Raw genomic sequence first — 20,435 nt, 5'->3', positions numbered from 1 at the left:
CCCCACGGAGCTCCCTCCTCAGGCATGGTCTCTTCCTCTGTTTCAGTGTCTCCTACCTCATCCTCTTCCTCATTCTAGACATAGCTTTTTCCTCACTCTGGGATTTGGTACTAAAGAACCGAATGAATAATATACTTATTTTAATACCGATTTCGTTGATGCTAGACTCCATAGAGTCCCTTATGAGTAAAAATTTGTTCTCTAAAATTTGAAAAATAATTTATAAATTATCAAGGGTTCTTGAGGGAGGGAGGGGGGAAATGAGCTGATACCAAGGGCTCAAGTAGAAAGAAAATGTTTTGAAAACGATGATGGCAACAAATGTACAAATGTGCTTGACACAATGGGATGGATGTATGGATTGTGGTAAGAGCTGTATGAGCCCCCAATAAAATGATTTAAAAACCCCAAAACAATACAAAGGAATTTGTTCTCTCCATTGGAAGAAGGCTTAGCTTTCACTCCCCCCTTCGCCACCCACTAGCTCTCCTCACCCTGTGAGAACAGGGGAGCTCCCACCCCCCCACCCCCAGCAGGAGGCTCATTGGAAGTAGCAGTGAGCACCTTGGGCAGCTGCCTGATTCTGATGACACAGAACTAACTCCTCAGTCTCCTTGGCACCCAGGTTGCCCTGGGCAGTGAGCAAGAGCCCTTGGCTGCTGGGGCAGCTCTGTCCCGGAGCAGGGACCCTGCCCTGCTGCTCCTCAGTGCTCTTTTGCCCCAGCACCCTTCAGCCTTGGGGACAGGTTGGTGGCAGAAGCAGCCCTCCTCCTTTACTTCCCGTCTTCCTGGAGTTCTCTGGTAGACCTACATCTATGTGCTAGATCTTGTTGGCTGGCTAGAGAGAGACCAGCGTGGGGAAGGACTTCTCAACTCAGCCCACATGGTGCAGGCTTGGACCCCGGGTTCCTAATGCCCTCCTCTACCCTCTGGCTACAAGAATGGGCCATCTGGTTTCCCCTGCTCTTGTAAGGTTGCCGACTTCCATGAAAAGAAGTGAGGTTGGAGTGCCAACTGCTCAGCCAACTTTGCTGTCTGGCTTTTCTCCAGCCCTCAGAAGTTCCCCTGGCCCCAGCTTTCTCCGTACTCTAGCCAACGCAGGAAACAGACTCTGGCCTAGAGGCTGGCTCCATGTCTGCCACCACCACCTGGGAGTGTGTGTGCACACACAGGCTCATATGTGGTGGAATTCTCTGGGAGCCACCGAGAAGCTCAGTGGCTGGCCATTGAGGTGCTCATAACTGATTGACCAGGTATAGCTAGACAGGACATCAGTCTGAAGCCCCAAAGCCAAGTCTCTGCACACCACCCACCCTCTGCTTCCTGCTCAGCTCGGCATTTCTGTGGCAGACACGCTGGCCATCCCTAGGGAATAGAGAGCTGGCCAAGAGAAACGAGAGAATCAAATTCTGTTCAAGAGACATTAGGGATGGGGACCCCAGTAGTCTCTTTCTGGGGACCATTGATTGATATGCCAATTTATCGGAAGCCCAAAATGCCCTCAGGTGGTGAGTCACATGGTTCACGATCTGGCCACCCACCAGCCCAGTTCACTGGAGAGGGAGGCATGCAAAGGGGCCTGAGTTACAGGACGGGAACACAGGCAAGGACTACTTTAGTCACCAACTGAGAACTGGGTATGAATCACATTGGAGGAAGATATTACACAAAAGAAAAGGATTTTATTGTCTCAGTCAATATTCCTGGAGGGAATAAGGGTCACAGCATGAGCCTGTGGTTACGGGACAGCTTATGAGGGAGCTGTAAAACGTTTGTGGAAAAATTCCATTGTCTTGGAATTTCATTTTTCCACGAACATTTTGAAGCTCCCTTGTAGACCTTCAGGAGGCACTTCTCAAAGTCTGCTCCACTCAGGCTCCTGTCTCTCAGTTGGCAACCCCCTCCCTAGGCCCCTGCTCTCACCAGCTGGAGATGCCATGGTTTCAGGGACACTTCCCTTGGCATCTGGTTGGCTCCGCCCATGTGGGCCCTGTGAAATGGCTCTGGAGGAGAACTTTGTCTCCTTTGAGGCACAAAACACAAGCCTACATTAGCGTGTCTCTGCTCCCTGGTGGGACACTCCTCAGGAACACTTGGGCCCCCTTACACATTCCAGAGGCAGCAGCAACACAGCTGCAGCCACAGCTGCCAGGAAGAGGCCTGGGCTGCCTGTGAGGGGAGAAGGGAGAGGGAAGAGGGAGAGGGAGGAGGCTGCGGACTTCCTTTCACAGCCCTGAGCTCATCCTCATCCCCCACCCCACTGACTTCATCCATCCAAGGCCACTTGGCCTGGAGCCCAGGCAGTGTAGGGGGCTCTCTAGAGCAGGCCCTGGGCCACCTCAGAGGTGGGGGAGGGGTGATTTCAGGCCTTATTCAGCTCCTAAAAAATCTGGGGGGTGGGGGTGGGGTGGGGGGGGACTAGCATCCTGAGCTCTGAAATGCAGAGGAGTTTATGTCCAGAGGTGTGGCAGGGGTGCTTTGCTATTTAAAAGTAGAAACATACAAGGAAGTACAGCCTTTTTCTCTCATTTGCTCTTGGGCCATTCCATGGGAGAATTCCAGGCAGTCTACAGGATGACACATGCCTTGCATCTGAGAAAGGGCAGCAGTTCTGGGCAGTGGAGCCCCATCCCCCAGCCCCTTTCTGAAGAGAAATGCGTTGTAGCTACAGGCATCAAAACTGTGTTTTATGTCACATTGAAATGAGGGCTGAATATTCTTCAGTTTCTACCCAAAGTAGATTATATTGCATGAGTCACATAAAATCACCTTCACGGCTTAGCATCACACACACTGGAATTTACAAAGTCCAAGGCCGGACAGGATAAGAAAGATTTTTTTTTTTAAGTTTGCTTAAAAAAATAACAAAATTTTAAAAATTGGTCTACACCCCTCCCCCTGCAATCCAAATCATTTTAATCTAATCATCATGATCAATGCTTCATGTGCTCATCCCTTTAATAAGGAATGAGTTCATGCAGAACTGTCTACCCAAGTGCATGTGATGTGCAAGAGGCTCTGTGTGTACCACGCCCAAGCACACCCATCCACAGGGACACACAGCTGAGCTTCCGTTGTTCCAGGCACTTTCCATCCATGTTCTCTGATTGTCATACAATCGGACAGGTTACTTCTTCGGAGGCAGGACATTTTCCTCAAAGAAACCCTGGTTGACCACATTCCCTGCAGGGAAGTATCTGGCCACCACGAACGAGGACCCATCACTGGCAGAAGCCTTTCCCACCCCCATCTTCTTGGTGTTCTTCCACACCATGGCTGTGAAGTGTCCTGCAGGGAAGAGAGAGGAGGGAAGGGAAATAGTCAGCACAGCCTCGAGGAAGATGTGGCAAGGGGCCCTTGAGCCCCCACCCTACCCACCCCACCCCCACCCACCATCCTGCCAGCTAGGGGGTCACTCCATCTTCACAGATGCCAGTCAGAGGAAGGAAAGACAAACCACTGAACCACTGACTGCCTGGTTTCTTAAAGCGTCAGGCCCACCCACCCAGACCTCATGGCCCAATGTCATGCAGGCTTGACTCCCCTCACCCCTGTGTCCAACGCCCCAGGGTTCACGACCTCCTAGAGGTCATGACAGCCTGGTGACCACAATAATCACCATGCCTCCCTACCTGGCCAATGCATTCAAGTCTCCCTCCCCAAACTGTACCTTTCAAAGTGACCACTGTTCTCCATGTTTCTCTCCCATGGCCACTTTTTGCCCCTTTTCTGGGCATTTCAGCAATCACCGTTGATGCTTCCCCTTTGCAAAGCACTCTGCGCTTTCAGGGCTTGTCTTAGAGCTTACTTTACTGAGCTCTAAGTTTGCAAAAGGCCACGGTGTACAGTGGTTATTGTTAGGTGTGGAGTTGGTTCCAGCCCATAGCAGCATATGCACAACAAAACGAAACATTGCCTAGTTTATTCATAAATCCATTATGAGTCTCCACATACATTCCGCCTCTGGTGAATTCCTTCCAAGAGCGCGAATTTCTTTGCCCTCAGACAGAGTGTGTTAGAGGACTAACATCACTCCCCTAGTGGGTGCAGGGAGAGGTCAAATTGCCCTAGGGAATTTACCTTGGTATGCCTTTAATGGCAATTAGGGTGCTCGGGTCCCATGGTCACGAGTGACATCCTAACTGCTTCTGAACCTATCTCATCAGCTCCCCTGACTAACTTAAGATGTGTCCCAATCACGGTCCCTTTCTGTTCCTATAAGTCATCCTGTAACTATGATATATTATCTGCGGCCAATCACGCTTCTGTGACAGTTTTCCATTGCCCTCCATGTCCCTTTGAAGTTTGCGAACCCATGCTTGCCATTACAACCTCATGCTAATGGTCTCCCTCATCCCGAGAATGTGTCTCTGTCTTAAGACTTAAGAAATTTTACTGAAACCCAAAATGACAGCCTAACATGATAGTGGGACAAGAGGAAAGTAAAAGGAAGTAGAGGAAAGAACTAGGAGGCAAAGGACATTTATACAGATTTAAATATAGGCATGTATATATGTAAATATATTTACATATAACTATAGGGTAATAGATCTATGTACATATATTTATGTTAAGTATTAAGGTAGCAGACAGGCATTGGGCTTCTACTCAAGTCCTCCCTCGACACAAAACCTGGCATTCTGTGATACTCACCTTCCCGACACGATCGCTGAAGACAAAATGGGTGCATAAGCAAATGTGGTGAAGAAAGCTGATAGTGCCTGGCTATCAAAAGATATAGCGTCTGGGGTCTTAAAGGCTTAAAGATAAACAAGTGGCCATCTAACTGAGAAGCAACAAAGTCCCCATGGAAGAAGCACACCAGCCTGTGTGATCACGAGGTATCGATGGGATCAGGTATCAGGCAGCAAAGACCCAGAACAAAAAAATCATATTGATGTGAATGAGGGGGAGTGTGGAGTGGAAACCCAAAGCCCATCTGTAGACAACTGGACATCCTCTTACAGAAGGGTCATGGGGAAGAGACAAGCCAGTCAGGGTTCAGTCTAGCACCGATGAAACATACAACTTTCCTCTAGTTCTTTAATGCTTCCTCCTCCCCACTATCATAACCTCAAGTCTACCTTACAAACCCAGCTAGACCAGAGCATGTACATGGGTACAGATAGGAACTGAAAACACAGGGAATCCAGGACAGATAAACCCCTCAGGACCAATAATGAGAGTAGCGATACCAGGAAGAGAAGGGGAAGGTGGGGGGAGAAAGGGGAAATCGATAACAATGATCTACATATAACCCCCTCCCCGGGGGATGGACAACAGAAAAGTGGGTAAAGGGAGACATCAGTCAGTGTATGACAAGAAAAAATAATAATTATAAATTATCAAATTATCGTGAGGGAGGGGAAAAATGAGGAGTTGATAATCAAGGGTTCAAGTAGAAAGAGAATGCTTTGAAAATGATGATGGCAACATATGTACAAATGTACTTGACACAATGGATGGATATATGTATTGTAATAAGAGCTGTATGAGCCCCCAATAAAATGATTTTAAAAAGGACTTAATAAATTTTCTTCTTAAATGATATTTGAGATTTGGGGTTCTCATGTACCCTACAACTCCATGAAGCCACAAGCTTTGGATCTTTCTTCTTTTCCTTATAAATGTGGGTAGACTTAGATTTCCCAGCTGAAATGCTGGCCTGTCTTTCCCCTTCTCTCTATTCTGTCTTTAGGTGACATCACCATTTCCTGGCTCCAATTTCATCTTCCAGCTCAAACCTCTTCTCTGTCCCAAACAAAATGACTTACAAGGCATTTTCCACTTGGATGACTCAAGGCCACTCAATTTTTAAAAAAAAGTGAATGGGAAACATTTTCCTTTTTCTTAAAAAAAAAAAAGGTTATTTGTGGTTATTGAGAGCATACACAGCAAAACATACACCAATTCCACCGTTTCTAAGTTGCGGTGTACATCCCTCAAACTGTGCAGCCCTTCTCACCTTCTCTTGCGAGTAGCTCCTCTCTGTAGCAGAGTCACTGCCCTGGCAGGTCCTCATCTAACCTTTCTCTGCTGGTTGCTGGTGCCCATTTGATCCCATTTAAAACTAAGACCGAACTCACTGTTATTGAGTTGATTCTGACTCATCTCAGCCTTACAAGGGGAGTAGAATTGGCCCTGTGGCGTTCTGAGACTGTAAATCTTGACTGGAGTTGAAAGCTTCATCCTTTTCCTTCGGAGCAGCTAGTAGCTTTGAACTACTAACCTCACTGTTGACAGCCCAACTCATAACCCACTCTGCCACCAGGGTTCTTCGGGTTCCAATACTGATAGTTCTTAAAAGAGAAGCATCTCAAACTTAACCCATTCAAACCTCACTCTTGAATGTGGTCCCCGAGACTCATAATTCCATCAACAGTACCTCTAGCCATGTCATTGTAGGGCTTGTCTACATTCCTCCTCCTCCCTCATCTTCCTCAAAACCACTCAGCATTAAACACTGAGGACTCTAACTCCAAAAACACAGCTGAAGTCCATCCACTAGTCTCCAGTTCACGCCCCCAACCTTGCACCTAACCACCGACATTTCTCACTCGAACCACTGCCACAGCTGCCTCTTTGACCCCGGTACCTACCTTGCACCCGGCTTCAGCTAAGTCACAGGATGATCTTTGTGAAACCCAAATTCAATCTGCTTCCTTTCCAACTTTAAAATCCTTCCGTAGCTTCCAGCCACACCCAGAATGAAATCTAGATCCCATCGCTTGCTTATAAGGTCCTGCTCACTCTCACTTTGCTGACCTCTGTCCTCTTCCTCATCTTCCAGAAACATTTTGACCCAGTGACCGCCTTTCTGCCCCTTGAACACGTCAGGTTATTTTCCACACTGGCTCCTTTGCGAAATACTCTTTGCTCACCAACATCTTCTCTTCCCTCTGTCACTTGTTCAGAGAAGCTTTGTGCAATCACCTTTTCATTTCCTGAATACTTCCTGCCATGAAATTCTTACCCAACTCTGTTTTCTTTCCCATCATTCACGGCACTCTTACCGTTTATTACTGTATACTTGCTTGGTTACTTGACTATTTTTGGCTCCTTCAAACTAGGCTAAGAACCCCACATGGGCACCAAAGTATACCCACTATCGTGGCCCAGCACGAGAGGTGTAAAAGAAATGGAATGAAGGAATGAAAGGTGTATAGAAGAACCATCCTGGCAGGACCCAGGTTCTGCCTCTACTGGCAATGCAGGCCTTCTTTGGTCTGAGCACTTTGAGACCATGACAGCTTCCCGCCCCCTTCAGTTCTCTCTGCTTAGAGTCAGGTAACCCAATTCTTCCTCAAACTACTGCCCTGCCCTCCAGACATTTCTATGACTTGCTGAAGCTTCTTAGTGCCAGCCCCCAGCTGCTTGGGCTGCCTCCCCTCCCACTCACTAGTCTTTCCAAGCTGCTCCTGCAGCATCACTTGCAGCTCTCTCCCACCTTTGGGACCCAAGGATCATTGCGATAATGGACACTTTCCCCAACGGTCATCTTTTCTCTCCGTCTTTTGGGAGTAGAGGTTGGAAATTCAGCTCTCCCACCTGTGCTGGTTAGGACCACAAGGCTACCACAGCAACCAGGCTGGTAAATGGTGCATCTACGTCCATGTCACAGCTCCTTTGTTAAATCAACTCCCAAAAGAATGATGTTTCTTCCTGTCTTGTCAACCACCATCTCCTCAGTATTTAGCCCTGGAATTGGCACATAGTAGATACTCCAAAATATTGGATGAAAAAAGGGGTGGGGGAGGAAGGAAGGAGGGAAATTGTGATCCGACTACAGGCTGTCTCTGGGTTATGAAAGAGAACCGTGTCTTTTGTAGGTAAGTTGAAACTAGTGCATATGAGTCTTATGTAGCTTTACTTTAGTGCAAGCAAAAGGAACTCTGGTGGCACAGTGGGTAAGGCGTTGGGCTGCTAACCACAAGGCCTGAGGTTCAAACCCAGCAGCCATGCTGCAGGAGGTTGAGACTGTTTCCATAAAGATTTACAGCCTGGAAATCTGCCGAAAACAGTCTGGATCAGTGGGTTGGGTAAGTGTCAAACTGCTAACCATAAGGTTGGTGGTTCAAACCTACTAGCCAATCCTCAGGCGAAAGAGGAGGCTCTCAGCACCCACAAAGGTTTACAGGCTCAGAATCCCTGTAGGTTTCTAGGAGTTTATAAGTAAGCTCTCCGGAGTGGCCATGGATTTGTGAGTTGGACCCAGCTCGATGTCAGTGGGTTTGGTTTGGGTTGGCTTCGGTGAAGAAAAGCTGCACATGCAACAAGTAAAGGCGAGTATGATGAAGAATTTGGTTCTAGTAGGATTTTGTTCAATCATTTAAAAGAGTCAATTTACAGAACATTGAATGCTATGTATGTTATACCATCGATGGATTCTGACATATGGTAATCCCATGGAACGGAATAGAACCGGCCCTGTGGGTTTCTGAGGCTTTAAATATTTATAGGAGTAGACAGCTTTATCTTTCTCCCTTGGAGTGGCTGGTGGATTTGAACCAATGACTTTGTGGTTAGCAGCTCAATGTGTAACCCACTGTGCCACCAGCGGCTGTAAATCAGATGCTTGCAACTAGGGACTGCCAGTAGCTAAGCTTACATTACTTGGTTCAGAGAAAAGAGAGGGTGCCATCTGAAGAAGCCTAACCCTTCAGGGCTCCCTTGTGTCTTGTCACTGGCAAGGACCAGAGGAGTGGTCATTGATTAAAGTGTGTTTTTTTACTGACAGCTAACTCCTTCTTTACCAGTTTAAAATGTAGGTCCAATCTGTTTCTTTGTTTACATCCACACAGGCCTCAAGATGCCTTAGGACAATAAAACATAAACATGTATCAATATACAATATAGTTAATCACAGTTGAAGTAATACAACTGAAGCAAGAATTAAGACAAACCTAAGTTCAATTATGCATCTTCACTTTTTAAAAAAGTTACTGTGGTCTGGACATATATCTATGTGTGTTTATACATAAAGCAAGACAACCAACAGGGCAACATTTGTACAGGGACAGTTCATCAGTGCCAGCGATGTCCGTCATACTGTGCAGCCAGCACCACCTTTCATCCAAATGGATTCGTCACCCTTAACGGGCTCAGTGCTCCCTTCCCCTCCAACCACGTTTACCACTTAGTCTTTTTTTAACTTTCATTAATCCTTTATTAAACAGAAGTATCAACCTCTGAGACTATTGTTTCTTGATATAGCCTCCATCTAGGTCTACATACTTCTTTTGTGTTTTTGTTTTGAATCATATTCTTTATTGTTCTCACTTATCCTAACACTCGTATAGACCACTGTTCAATGTCAACATTCACCCCAGAAGAGAGGAGAAACAGTTACTGCCAGTTCACCCTGGGGCCTTATACTTTGGCTCACTCCTGCCTGCTGCGGGTGACTCAGTCCTAACACTCGTATAGACCACTGCTCAATGTCAACATTCACCCCAGAAGAGAGGAGAAACAGTTACTGCCAGTTCACCCTGGGGCCTTACACCTTTGGCTCACTCCTGCCTGCTGCGGGTGATTCAGACTCACAGCAAGCAGCTGCTCCGGCTGAGTCGCCTCTTCAACGCCTACATCGGTTGCCTTCTCACCAAGGCTTCAGACCCTTTCTCAAGAGACCACATGCTCTGTGCACTGACCTCTCCTCTTTCTCTCTGTCTGAGACAAGGAAGAACTCACTAAGAAAATCATTAGGGACCGAAAGTGCACACCAGCGGCACACCTGCCTGGGGCAGTCGTTTTCACACGGAAGAGTTGAAGCAATCTCCTCTCCCTGGGGACTTTTCTGCCTCCACAGAGATAACTAAATTATGGGTATTTAGAGACGAATGAAAGGATACAACTTCCTTAGCAACCATCAGATACATACACACTGGTTTCTGACTCTGACCTACTAACAAAGCTTCCCTCCCCTTAAAGGGATCACATCCTCTTTCCTGTTATACATCCAAACTTCCTAGACTATATCTTGAAAATGCATTAAATACGTTACAATAGAGCCTTGCAAGGACATCCTGTGCAGTGGTAAGAAAGACAACGGCGGCTGGCTTCTTTTCTATGGATATGGAACAATCTGACGCTGCTGGGGGAAGAAGAGCACGTGCAAAACAGAGTACATTCGACGGGTAACGAATGGGGCAAGAGCCTTATCTTCTCGACGCTGGCCTGTGCTCCGAGCACTTTGAGAATGACACGGGGAGGGGAGGGAGCAAGTGCTGAACACAGGCATGGATGGGAGACTTCACAGCCTTCTATAAAAAGCTTTCAAATCTCACATCATGTAAAAGTATTACTTACTCAAAACAAACAAACAAACAGGCCAGTCATTAAACAAAATGTAGCAAGAATTCTAAGATATCCTTTCTCTGCACATAGCACAGCACAGGAAACTCGCGGATGGACCCCTTATCACATGATGCAGACCTGAGGGAAGAGATAATAGGACCTTCCAGAGAAAGGCCCTGTCACCTACAGCTCAGCTGGAAAGATGGCTCTGGGGGAGACCAAGGCGTGGAGGGTGGGCCTGCGGGTCTTTAAGGGTCTTGCCCTGATTGGCCCACCACCCCAAGCTGCACTCCAGGGACAGGGTTGGGGTCAGTTGTTCTGGTGTTTCCCTCATCATAATCCAACCACTGTCACCACGTCCATTTTGACTCTCAGTGTCCCGAGAGCACGGAGCAGAACCGCCCCCAGGGTTTCTGAGACTGTCAGTCTTTCCTGGCGTAGGCAGCTTCATCCTTCTCCCTGGGAGCAGTTGGTGGGCTCGAACCACTGACCTTTTGGTTATCAGCTCAATGTATAACCCACTATGCCAGCAGGACTCCTTTTTCCTCATTTAGGGATGGGATATGTGGAGTGAAGAGTGGGATGGGCAATGAGTGGTCCTGGAAAGACTGGCACTTGGGAGGCACCCAGAGTCTCCTGTCGTGGAGCAGGGCTACGGGGAGAGCATCAGGCTAGTGGCAGAAGGTATGAGAAGCCTCTTACCCTCTGTGGCCTGAGTCCCCGCCCCCCCTCTGCAAAAGAGGGGGCCTAAAATCCTGCCTCGGCCAGTTGTTGGGTGACTTTGATGGCTGTGACGTGGACGCACCATGACACCAGCTCTCAAGTGGCGTGCCCGTGAGCAACGCACAAACTCGCTCTGCAAACATGCGTGCTCGTGGCTCTGGTGCGTGCAAAAAGCAAGTCCAGAAAGGAAGGCAGAATGATGTTTCCTGGACACTCATCTCGACTACACGAAGGGAGGCTCTGCCTGCCAAGTGCCTGGCGCAGTGGAGGGTCAGGGAAAGAGAGGAAGAGCGCCAAGGAGAAAGCTTGGTACGGTGGCTGCCACCATGGGCTCAAATGGAAGGACGATGCTGAGGATGGTGCAGGCCCAACTGACCACGAGTGCCTGACCACGAGTGCCTCGTTCTGCTGTGCCATGGACTGGGACCGGTTCGACCGGACCTAACCACAATAGCAGGTTCTGCCTACACATCTTTAATCACAGGTAGAGGTTCTAATTGCCCCCCCCCCCAACATAATTGCCACAGAGCCATCAGTTCTCACTCGGGCCCAGAGAGCAGCTCCTTGGGCTTGGCCAGGAGCCCCTTCAGAGTTAACTGAGAGGAGAAATGCCCTGGCAGAGCCTTCCACCTCTTTCCCGAGGCCAACCCACACAGGTTTGCAAGAGCCCCTGCCCAAAGGGGGGAGCAACAAAACCACCGGAAATGGTGACTGGCTCCGAGAACTTGCCATTTCCTGATTCGGAGGTACGCCTGGGGAGGAAGAGGCCACCATGGCACTCCCATGGGGGGGACAGGGCTGGAGCAAGAACAGGGGGCCAGCAAAGCCCCTTCCCAGTTCTCCTGGGGCTTTCTGGTCAGAAATGCACACCTTTACCTTTTGAGTATGAGAGAGAGAGAGGAGGTAGGAGAGGCATGCTTCTAGGCACGACCCGACCCACTCACTAACGGCCAGGTCAGACCCAGCAGTCGCTTTGTGGGAGGAGAAGGCTGCCAGCGCCCATCGGGATTTAGTCTCCCAGACACTCGGGAGCCATCCTGCCCTGTCCTATAGGGTCGCTATGAGTCACATCTGATGGCAGTGGGTCTAGAGTGTTTTGTTTGGGGGGGCAGGTAGAAGAGGACAGAAATGACTGATTTCCCAAGGGTTAGTTGCTCTCAACAATCAGGTGCTCAACCTGAAACCCAGCCCTGCACTCACCCGTGCCCGAGGTAAAGCCCGGTTGCTGGAAGTTGTAGTTCTTGATTTCACTGTACCATCTGTCGGCCACCTCCTTTCCTGTAAGGAGAAGAAGCTCCTCACCAAACCCACCCCTCGGCCTCTTCCCATCCACCCTGAACCGCTCAGCCCACAGCCAATGTTGCACAAAGAGGAAGCATCTTGACGGCCCACGGACACTTAGGAGCAGGTCCAGGCAGAGGAAGGGCCTGGTTGGGGACCAGCCGGGACAGCTGTGGGCTGGGCTGCGTCAGGAGGCTGCGTCTGCGACCCAGCCCTGCCACGGACTGTGCAAGGCCAGTCAGGCCCTTCCTCTGCTCCTCGGTGACACATCATCACCTAAGAGGGCGGAGTGAGCCCCCAGGGCCTTCTATTGCTGCTCTGGCTTGCTCCCACTCAGCTCTCATCCAGCCCCTTGTGCACACAGTAAGGGCTGAGGACCCGCTGCTGGCAGGAAGGGCCTCTCCTGGAGCATCCCAGAGACCTCACTGCAACGGCTGGAGCCCAGAGCCTCCCACCTCAGACTAGACTGTGTGCACGGACCACCTGGGATCTTGCTGAAATGCAGACTCTTGGGTCTAGAATGGGGCCACGAGCGCTGGTTGCCCAGTGGCTAAAGCACTCAACTGCAGATCTAAAGGTCCGCAGTTTAAGCCAAGGTGACCAGATTTAAAGCAGGACACCATTGACCGGGGGATGAGGTAGAGGGGGTGGAGGTGGTGTTCTTGATTAAAAATTTGGTCTATATGGACCAAATAGACCGTTCCCTAGCTTGTCGTGCATTCTTTCCAAAAATCAGGACTTTTTAAAAATGCCAAAAATCAGGACTGTTAAAAAATGCCAAAAATCAGGACTGTCCCGCCAAAAGCGGGACGTCTGGTCACCTTAGTTTAAGCCCACCAGCTGCTCCAGAGGAAAAAGGTGGCCATCTGCGTATCTTACAGGCTCAGAAATCCTCTGGGGCGATTCTCCTCCACCCTGGAGGGTTGCTATGAGTCAGCATCGATAGCAGTGGGTTCGGGTTTTAGAGAAGGGCCCACATCCTGCATTTTTAGCAAGTTCCCCGGTGCTGCTGCTGCTGCAGGCCCATGGGCAACACTATGGGAAACAAGGCCCTAGAGAGCAGTGATTTCCCATTGGCATCACCTGGGAAGGGAGCCTTTGGAAAACACCACTGCCTCGGCTCATCTACAGGTCAGCTGTAGGGCGTCGCTAGAGCAGAGACCCAGGTGTTGGTAGTTACAAAACTTGGCAAAGATTCCAATGTGCAGCATGGTGGGGAACGATTGCTGTGGAGACCACCTACCAACACCCTCCCTGTAGATGGGGAAACGGGCAAGAGAGGTCAGCAGTTTGCTCCTGGCACCACAGCACACGCCTAGGGTGGGATAAGTTCTTTCCCATTCCTTTCCCCGCTGCCCTGAGCACACCAAGGGCCGCAGCCGGGGTTGAGCCTTGCAGGCGGCGGACAAGGCCTTAGAGGAAGGGTCCCGTGTCTTCCTGGGGAACCAGGGTGGGGCGCTCCTCTCCTGGAGGGCACGGGACTGAGTTGTACGGGAAGCCCCGGGCAGACTGGGCTGGGGAAACCAAGAAGACAGGGTCTCCCCTGGGAACTCCCAGGAATGTGAAGCCCAGAGGGAGTGAGTCACCTCACTGGGGGCTGGAGAAGGCTTCGGAGGGACATCAACCTCACTAACATTTTTCCAAAAAAGCCATTCAGAAAGTGGTTGGGCAGTGTGGTGGGATCCTGATTCCAGACAGAGTTTGGATGAAGGATTTGTCTCTCTTATTCATCTGTTTCTACACTGGAACAAATTCCCTGGCTTTGCTCTGAATATAAAAGCAATATACCAACACTATACATTATATACATATATGTGTATATATATATATATATGAAGAAAAGACCTTTTTTTTTTTTTTTTTTTTGAAAAGACCATTTTTTTGTAGCTGGGGATGCTTTGTTGGCCAGAGAATCAGCTGAGACTTTGAAATCTGCCACCCCCACCCCCACCCCCCACCCCTCAGGCTGGGTCTCCTCCAGAAGCTGGGCCTGGTCAGTCTGCCTCATCACCATGACCTTGGTAGCCACACAGGCCTGCTCCAGAGCTGACCAGCAGTGATTTCGTGGTGAACTGGGTTGCACACAGCAGTCTCATTGTGAACTGGGCTGGACCCCGGGTGCCACACAAAGGTGGGTTCTAGGTTTCCTTCCCCATGGTGGGTCGGAGGCCACACCACAGCAGTGACCAGGACAGGCCTCTGGGGTCTCTCTCAGAGGGTGCTAGGGCCAGGAGGGCTCTGAGAAGGCCTGGTCTTTGGCTCCGCCCAGGCAGAGGGAGGGGAGCGAAGCTGAGAACGTGACCCACCTGGCTGGTCATAAGATGCCCAGGCCAGATTCTCCCCGCATTGGCCCCGACTGGATTCCGGGCTGTGCTTGAGGATCCTCGTGCTGGCCAGGGCCTCAGAATACCTGCCGGAGACCAGGGTGCTTCCTCAGGGAGACTCCCCCACACCCACCCACCCACCAAGGATGAGCCCCAAACTGGTGTGACCAACAGGCCTTCCCAGGACTCAGAGTATCACACCTGCATCTCGTGAGGGCCTCACCACATCCCTTTTCACAGAGGAACAAACCGAGGCTCAGCAGAGCCCAGGGACTTGCCTAGGTAAGTGGCAGAGTGGTTACTCAAGCTTGGTTGTACCTGACCTCAATACCTACGCCCCCCGCCCCCCATCCTAGGCCCTCGGTGACCACAGCAGGAGCACCCTGAAGGCCCTGATGACCCCGGGGGCTGGGGGGACTCACTGCTGCGCCTCCTGGTTGAGCTTCTTGCAGAGCTTCAGTGGGGGGACACCATGCTTCTGTCGGTACTCGTTGTGGGCCTTCAGGACCTCGTTGTTGAACTGCTTGGAAGCTGCAACGGTTTCCACAAAGAGAACCGGTCCGAGTGAAGACCCCCACCCAGAGCATCAGGGTAGCGGCTGCCTTAACCCTCAGGCCACACAGACAGGCTGCCGCTCCTTCCTGCCATTCACGCCCCAGCCACAGGGGCAACCACACTGCCCTGTTGTGCTTCCTGCCTCCATCCCTGTGGCACCCTCCTCCCTCAGCTACCCTGTGTGGATTACACAGACCTTGTGGGCCATATCTGGGCCTTGGGCATGGCACTGGGAAGCTACCCAAATGTATGCAGCTGGAAGAGCCTGAATGAGCCTGCTGGCTGTTGAATGGAGAATGGGCCAGAGGAGGCACAGAGCAGATGGGGGTGGGGTAGGCAATCACAACCAGGACTTCTAAAAAAAAGGGTTTGAAAGAGACTAGGAGTCTCAGACTGGACCTATGATGAGTGGTGAACACTGGGAAGAACTAGAGGTGGGAGCAGAGAGAAGGGGCGGGACTGGCTGGAGAAGTACACATTCTGGGACTAGGCATAAGGGATACAGTGGAGGAAGGGGGAGAGCTGGCACCCAACTAAGTCATCGTCTCCGGAAAGGTAAGGTTGGGGCCTGGGGAGAGAGTACATAGATGAACCAGAAGCGAACAGAAGTCATACAACGTGTATCTGAAATGGAACCCCATCTATTAATACCCAGCTTCTCCATCCTTAACTCCACTATTCATCCAATATGTGTCAGTCTACCCATCCATTCAGTCATCTAACACCCTCATCCATTTGTCTACCATCCACCTATCCACCTACCAGCCAGCCACCTCCCATCCATCCATCTGCCTCTAAGAGTCTCTTCTAATCTTAAGAATGGGGATTGACCCTCCTTGGACATGGGCATGAGTTAGGTGAGTCATGAGTGATGGTCACAAAGGCCTTTATACTGGGTCAGGGACATGTGGAGAGGAACCTACTCCTGAGGCCTGCTCAGGGGTGGGGCACAGGAAGGGTGTAAACTGAAACACCAAATCAGGAAGGAAGCCCAGATCATAGCTCCTATTCAATTCACTTTTCTTCCCCTCTGCCGCCTTGTCGCTCGAGAGGCTGAGAAGATGACCATCTCCTCCCCCTTAGGTAGACGCTTCAGGTCTCCGATGAGACCCAGAGGGGAAGAAGGACCTACAGCTTGCTCTCAGGGGGTCTGAACTAGCTGCAACCCTAGGGGAGTTGAAGATAAGTGCAGACCATGCCAATGGTGGTCATGCCACCCAAAGGGGTCTGATACATGGAGAAGGAAGTGGTACCAACCTTAGGACTCGGGGTGTGAAGGAATGGGCCAATGAGACTGACGTGGGGCTGGGGCAGGGACTCTTGCTGAGGCTTTGGGTGACACAGATTAGACATCATAAGCCAAAGCAGGGAGACAGACACCTGGAAATGCTAGCTGGGCCCAAGCAGGGAAGGGTCGTCACCAACCACTGAAGGTTTTCAGGTCTTTATGGCCAGACAGGAGGGCCAAGGCCCTGCTGATGGAAAGACGAGATTTCAGGTTCACCACGTCAATGCTGTCTTTGGGATAAAAGGCCAAGGAGGAGTCAAAGGGTGGCACTTCAGTCAGAATCCACATGCTCTCTGGTGAGCTGGTGCCTGCCCTCCACTAACCTGACCTCAACTAGAATCTTTCACCCAGCCTGGCCGCCCACCTGGTGTGAGAAGCACTAACAATTTAGAATGTGTCCAGCAGGCACGTGACCTTGGCCATGGGCTGGAAAAGGGGCCTTTCTTGCAATTGAGGGAGTCTTGGAACGTTGGTTAAAAGCACGTGACCACTCACTGACAGGTCAGTGGTTCAAGCCTATCCGCCACTCCCAAGGAGAAAGCCCCGGGAGTCTGTTTCTATACAGATGTACAACCTTGGAGACCCAGTAGGGCAGTCCTACCCTGTTTTATGGGGCTCTTGGGGTGCAGGGGTCTACTAGATGGCCAGGGGGCTGTTCTCAATGGAAGCAGGAAGAACCCTCTCCCAGAACAGTGAGCGCTTCAGCACGGCAGGGAGGGCTCAATGCCTGACTCTGGACTTCAGGAGTTCACAGCTTCTCTCAGGGGACCGAGTGATCCAACACAAGTGCCCAGGTGGACTCGGGGCATGTCAGGGTGCACAGGCTCTGGGTGACAGTTCTGGCCCGGTCCACCCTGAAGTCCCATTCACTCCAATGTCTCAGGCCACCCCAGTGGGAGGTGTCTGCGGCTGAGGGGCACAGGCAGTGGTGCCCACGGGCCCACTAGGGAAGGCTCCAAGAGGAGCATGCCTCAGTCTGTCGGAAGGTCAGAAGACAACGGGTGAGAGAGAGCAGGGGTGGGAGGGACCTAGGTATGTCTTGGGTCTGTAAGGAGGTGGCGGGGATCATTTGGTGAAACCAGCTCAAGGGCAGCCCTGCAGAGCAGGTGCAGTTTGCTGTAGGCCCTCATGGCTCCTTGGCAGTGGCACAAACCAATCATCCCCAACCCAGCCCCCCTCAAAAAACATCCACTGCCATAGAGTCAGTGCCGACTCATAGCGTTGCTCCAGGCCGGGGTAGAACTGCCTCTGGGGATTTCCAAGAGTAACTCTGAGGGGAGGAGAAAGCCTGCTAAGGCTGCTGACAACCAGGGCATTGCACGCCAGGAATGGGGGAAGAAACAGGGAACCAAAAGTGAAAGTTCCCAGCCCAATCCAAGAAAATGAAGCTGGTCATCCTCCCCAGACACAGGAGGGCGGCTCTGAATTCTCAGGAATGAGTCAAGAGGTCTGGCAATCAGGAGAAGAAGCCTGGTCTCCCCACCCCTCGCTGGGAGGGGTGGGGGCCCCACAAGGACACCTCAGGCAGGCCCCTGGAGTCCCTTGCCACCAAGGCCTCCAGGCCTGGCTCAGATGGCTCCTCCCTGACGGCCTGAACCCTGGGAGGCCAGATAAGACTGGGCACCACACCCTATCAGAGGCACACTGGACTTCGGTTGAAAACACCAAGGGTACAGGCAGTCTAAGGGATCATCGGCATAAGTAAATATCAAAGACAAACAATCCTACTCCCAGCCATCTCACTGTGGGGCGAGGTGAAGGGTAAATCAAGGGCCAGAGAAGTCTCCCAGCCCTGTCGGCCCCAGGCTGGCCCTTGTTGCTGGCTAGCCAGTCCTGGGGGCGGGGTCTGAGCATGACCGCCTTCATTTGTACCACCTGCTCAGGGAGCTTCCACTATTGGATTCTTTTCTTGGATGAGGAAACTGCGGCTCTAGACGTGCAGTAGCCAGCCCATTCCCACCACATGGATGGGCCTGTTTGCAGGGAAACTATGTCCGGGGCAAAGACTCTGATCTTAACCCCACACCACAGGCCAGTCACAGACGGAGGTGAGAGAAGGGACAGCCAGAGTGGGCTGGGGGGAGGGGGCCAGGAAGACTAAGGGCAGGCCCATGAGGACAGCAGAGGGGCAGAGGGCAGCAGCTGCCTTCAAATCTGAAGGCATTGGGCGGGGAGGGAGGGAACTCTAAGATGTCATGAATGCCAAGCTGTGTCAAGCCCTTTATAAACAGGCTTGTTGCCTGAGGGCCTCTGCGAGCAAATAAGGCAGCAGATTTGGGGCTTAAAATAAAAGTCGGAGCCACTAGAATGTGGCAGGAGCTGCCTCAGTTTGCCGAGCCCCTGTCCCTGAGGGAAGGGACCTGACTGGCCACTGTTTCTGATGAAGTGGAGGGTACAGGTACATGTTGTACATGGAGTTGAACCAGGGGCTCTTTAAAGTCCCTCTGGGAACCGAGTCTCTATTGCCGACAAACACAGGTCACCCAATCAGCAAGATATGCCCCAAACCCAAACTCGCTATGAGCCGATTCCGACTCAGAGTGACCCGATACCAGGTTTTTGAGATAGTAAATCTTGACAGCCTCAACTCTCTCCCTTGGAGTAGCTGGTGGGTTTGAACCACTGACTTAGCAGTCCAACAAGCCTCTCACAGTGCCACTACGTCTCTTTATGCGGGGGTTTAATTGTGTTTAAGGTGCCTTGGTGCAGAGTGGTTGCACATTGGGCTGCTAACTGTAAGGTCTGCAGTTCAAAACTACCAGTCGCTCCGCCGGAGAAAGACAGGACTTTCTACTGTAAAGAGTCACGGTCTCAAACCCACAGGAGCAGTTCTACCCTGGACGATAGGGTTGTATGAGCTGGCATCAACTGGATGGCAGTGAGTTAACAATTTTTTAAATTGTGTTTACTAATCTATAATGAACAATTTCATCTGGGCTTGATGTGATGAAACCCCGGTGAAGTCGTTCACCACAGAGCAATAAGTAAGCACAATTAGGCCCAGCCGGACCTTGCTTACCTTAAGCCCTTACATGCTTGTTTGTGCCCCTGCCTTCCCTCCTGACTGACGTCTGAATGAAGGTTCTGAGGAGGTCCATGCCCTCCTCCCTGTCCTGGCTCTTCTCTTAGCATCCCCGCTCCTCTCACTAAGCCACTGGCCTCATTTCTCTACCCTCTCCTGACTCCCCTTGAGGAGGCTGTGAGGGAGGGGAAAATAATGAGGAGCTGATACCAAGTGCTCTGGTGGCACTGTCAGTTGGTTGTTGGGCTGCTAATCGCAAGGTCAGTGGTTCAAATCTACCACAGGAAAAAGAGGAAAAAGGACCATTTTAGAAATGACATAAATACTCAATGTTTTTACCGTGAAAAATGGATCTATGTCCATAAAGAAAGCACAAAAGAAAGGCATGGCTATTGTACTTTGGGAGATGATGATGGCAACAATGTGCTTGACACTGAATTGTGATAAGAGTTGTACAAACCCCCAATAAAATGATTTTTTAAAAAAGAAGAAAGAAAGAGGCCTGGGACAGTTAGGCCAACTAAGTCAAGGTCAACTAGGGACCAGGACAGGGAGTGTGAACAGGCCCCTCCATCCCCTGGCTCAGCGGCTTAAAGCAACTTGGACTCCCCTTTGGGGCACAGCTGGTTTTGCTTGTCTTTCAGGAAGAAAGAGTGGGGGCCGAGAGAGAGTGCCTGATGAATAGATCCTTCCCTTGAAGCCGTGGTTCCAGAGAATTAAAGAGGTAAGTCTCAGTTCTGCCTTTTAGTGGCTGTGTGACCTTGGACACGTTGCTTAATCACTGTGCCTCATTTCCCCCATGTGTAAAACGAGGATGGCAGCTCCTGACTCACAGGGTTGTTGTGATAAAATGAGTCCACCTATGGAAATTGTTTTGAATGGCTGTGATGATGGCCACTCCTGTTGGGCCGATAGCAGATGGGGGTTTGCATGGAGTCCTGGTGGT

General features: G+C 50.8%; 1 protein-coding gene across 1 annotated transcript; it reads right to left on the bottom strand.

Annotated features, from left to right (window-relative positions):
• Positions 1-1,662: 1,662 nt before the first annotated feature.
• On the bottom strand, positions 1,663-16,755 carry GLIPR2 (GLI pathogenesis related 2). The gene is made up of 5 exons (XM_013006819.2): positions 16,605-16,755; positions 15,047-15,155; positions 14,607-14,710; positions 12,220-12,297; positions 1,663-3,288 (listed from the first exon to the last, which is right to left on the bottom strand). Exons 1-5 carry the CDS (start codon positions 16,753-16,755, stop codon positions 3,128-3,130), a joined length of 603 nt encoding a protein of 200 aa, XP_012862273.1. The 3' UTR covers positions 1,663-3,127.
• Positions 16,756-20,435: the final 3,680 nt, after the last annotated feature.

Source organism: Echinops telfairi, unplaced genomic scaffold, assembly GCF_000313985.2.
Source record: "Echinops telfairi isolate 266 unplaced genomic scaffold, ASM31398v2 ScPeMD7_7410;HRSCAF=8448, whole genome shotgun sequence".
Lineage (NCBI taxonomy): Eukaryota > Metazoa > Chordata > Mammalia > Afrosoricida > Tenrecidae > Echinops > Echinops telfairi.
Note: the sequence above shows the minus strand (reverse complement) of the source record. Positions and strands in the feature narration are given on the sequence as shown.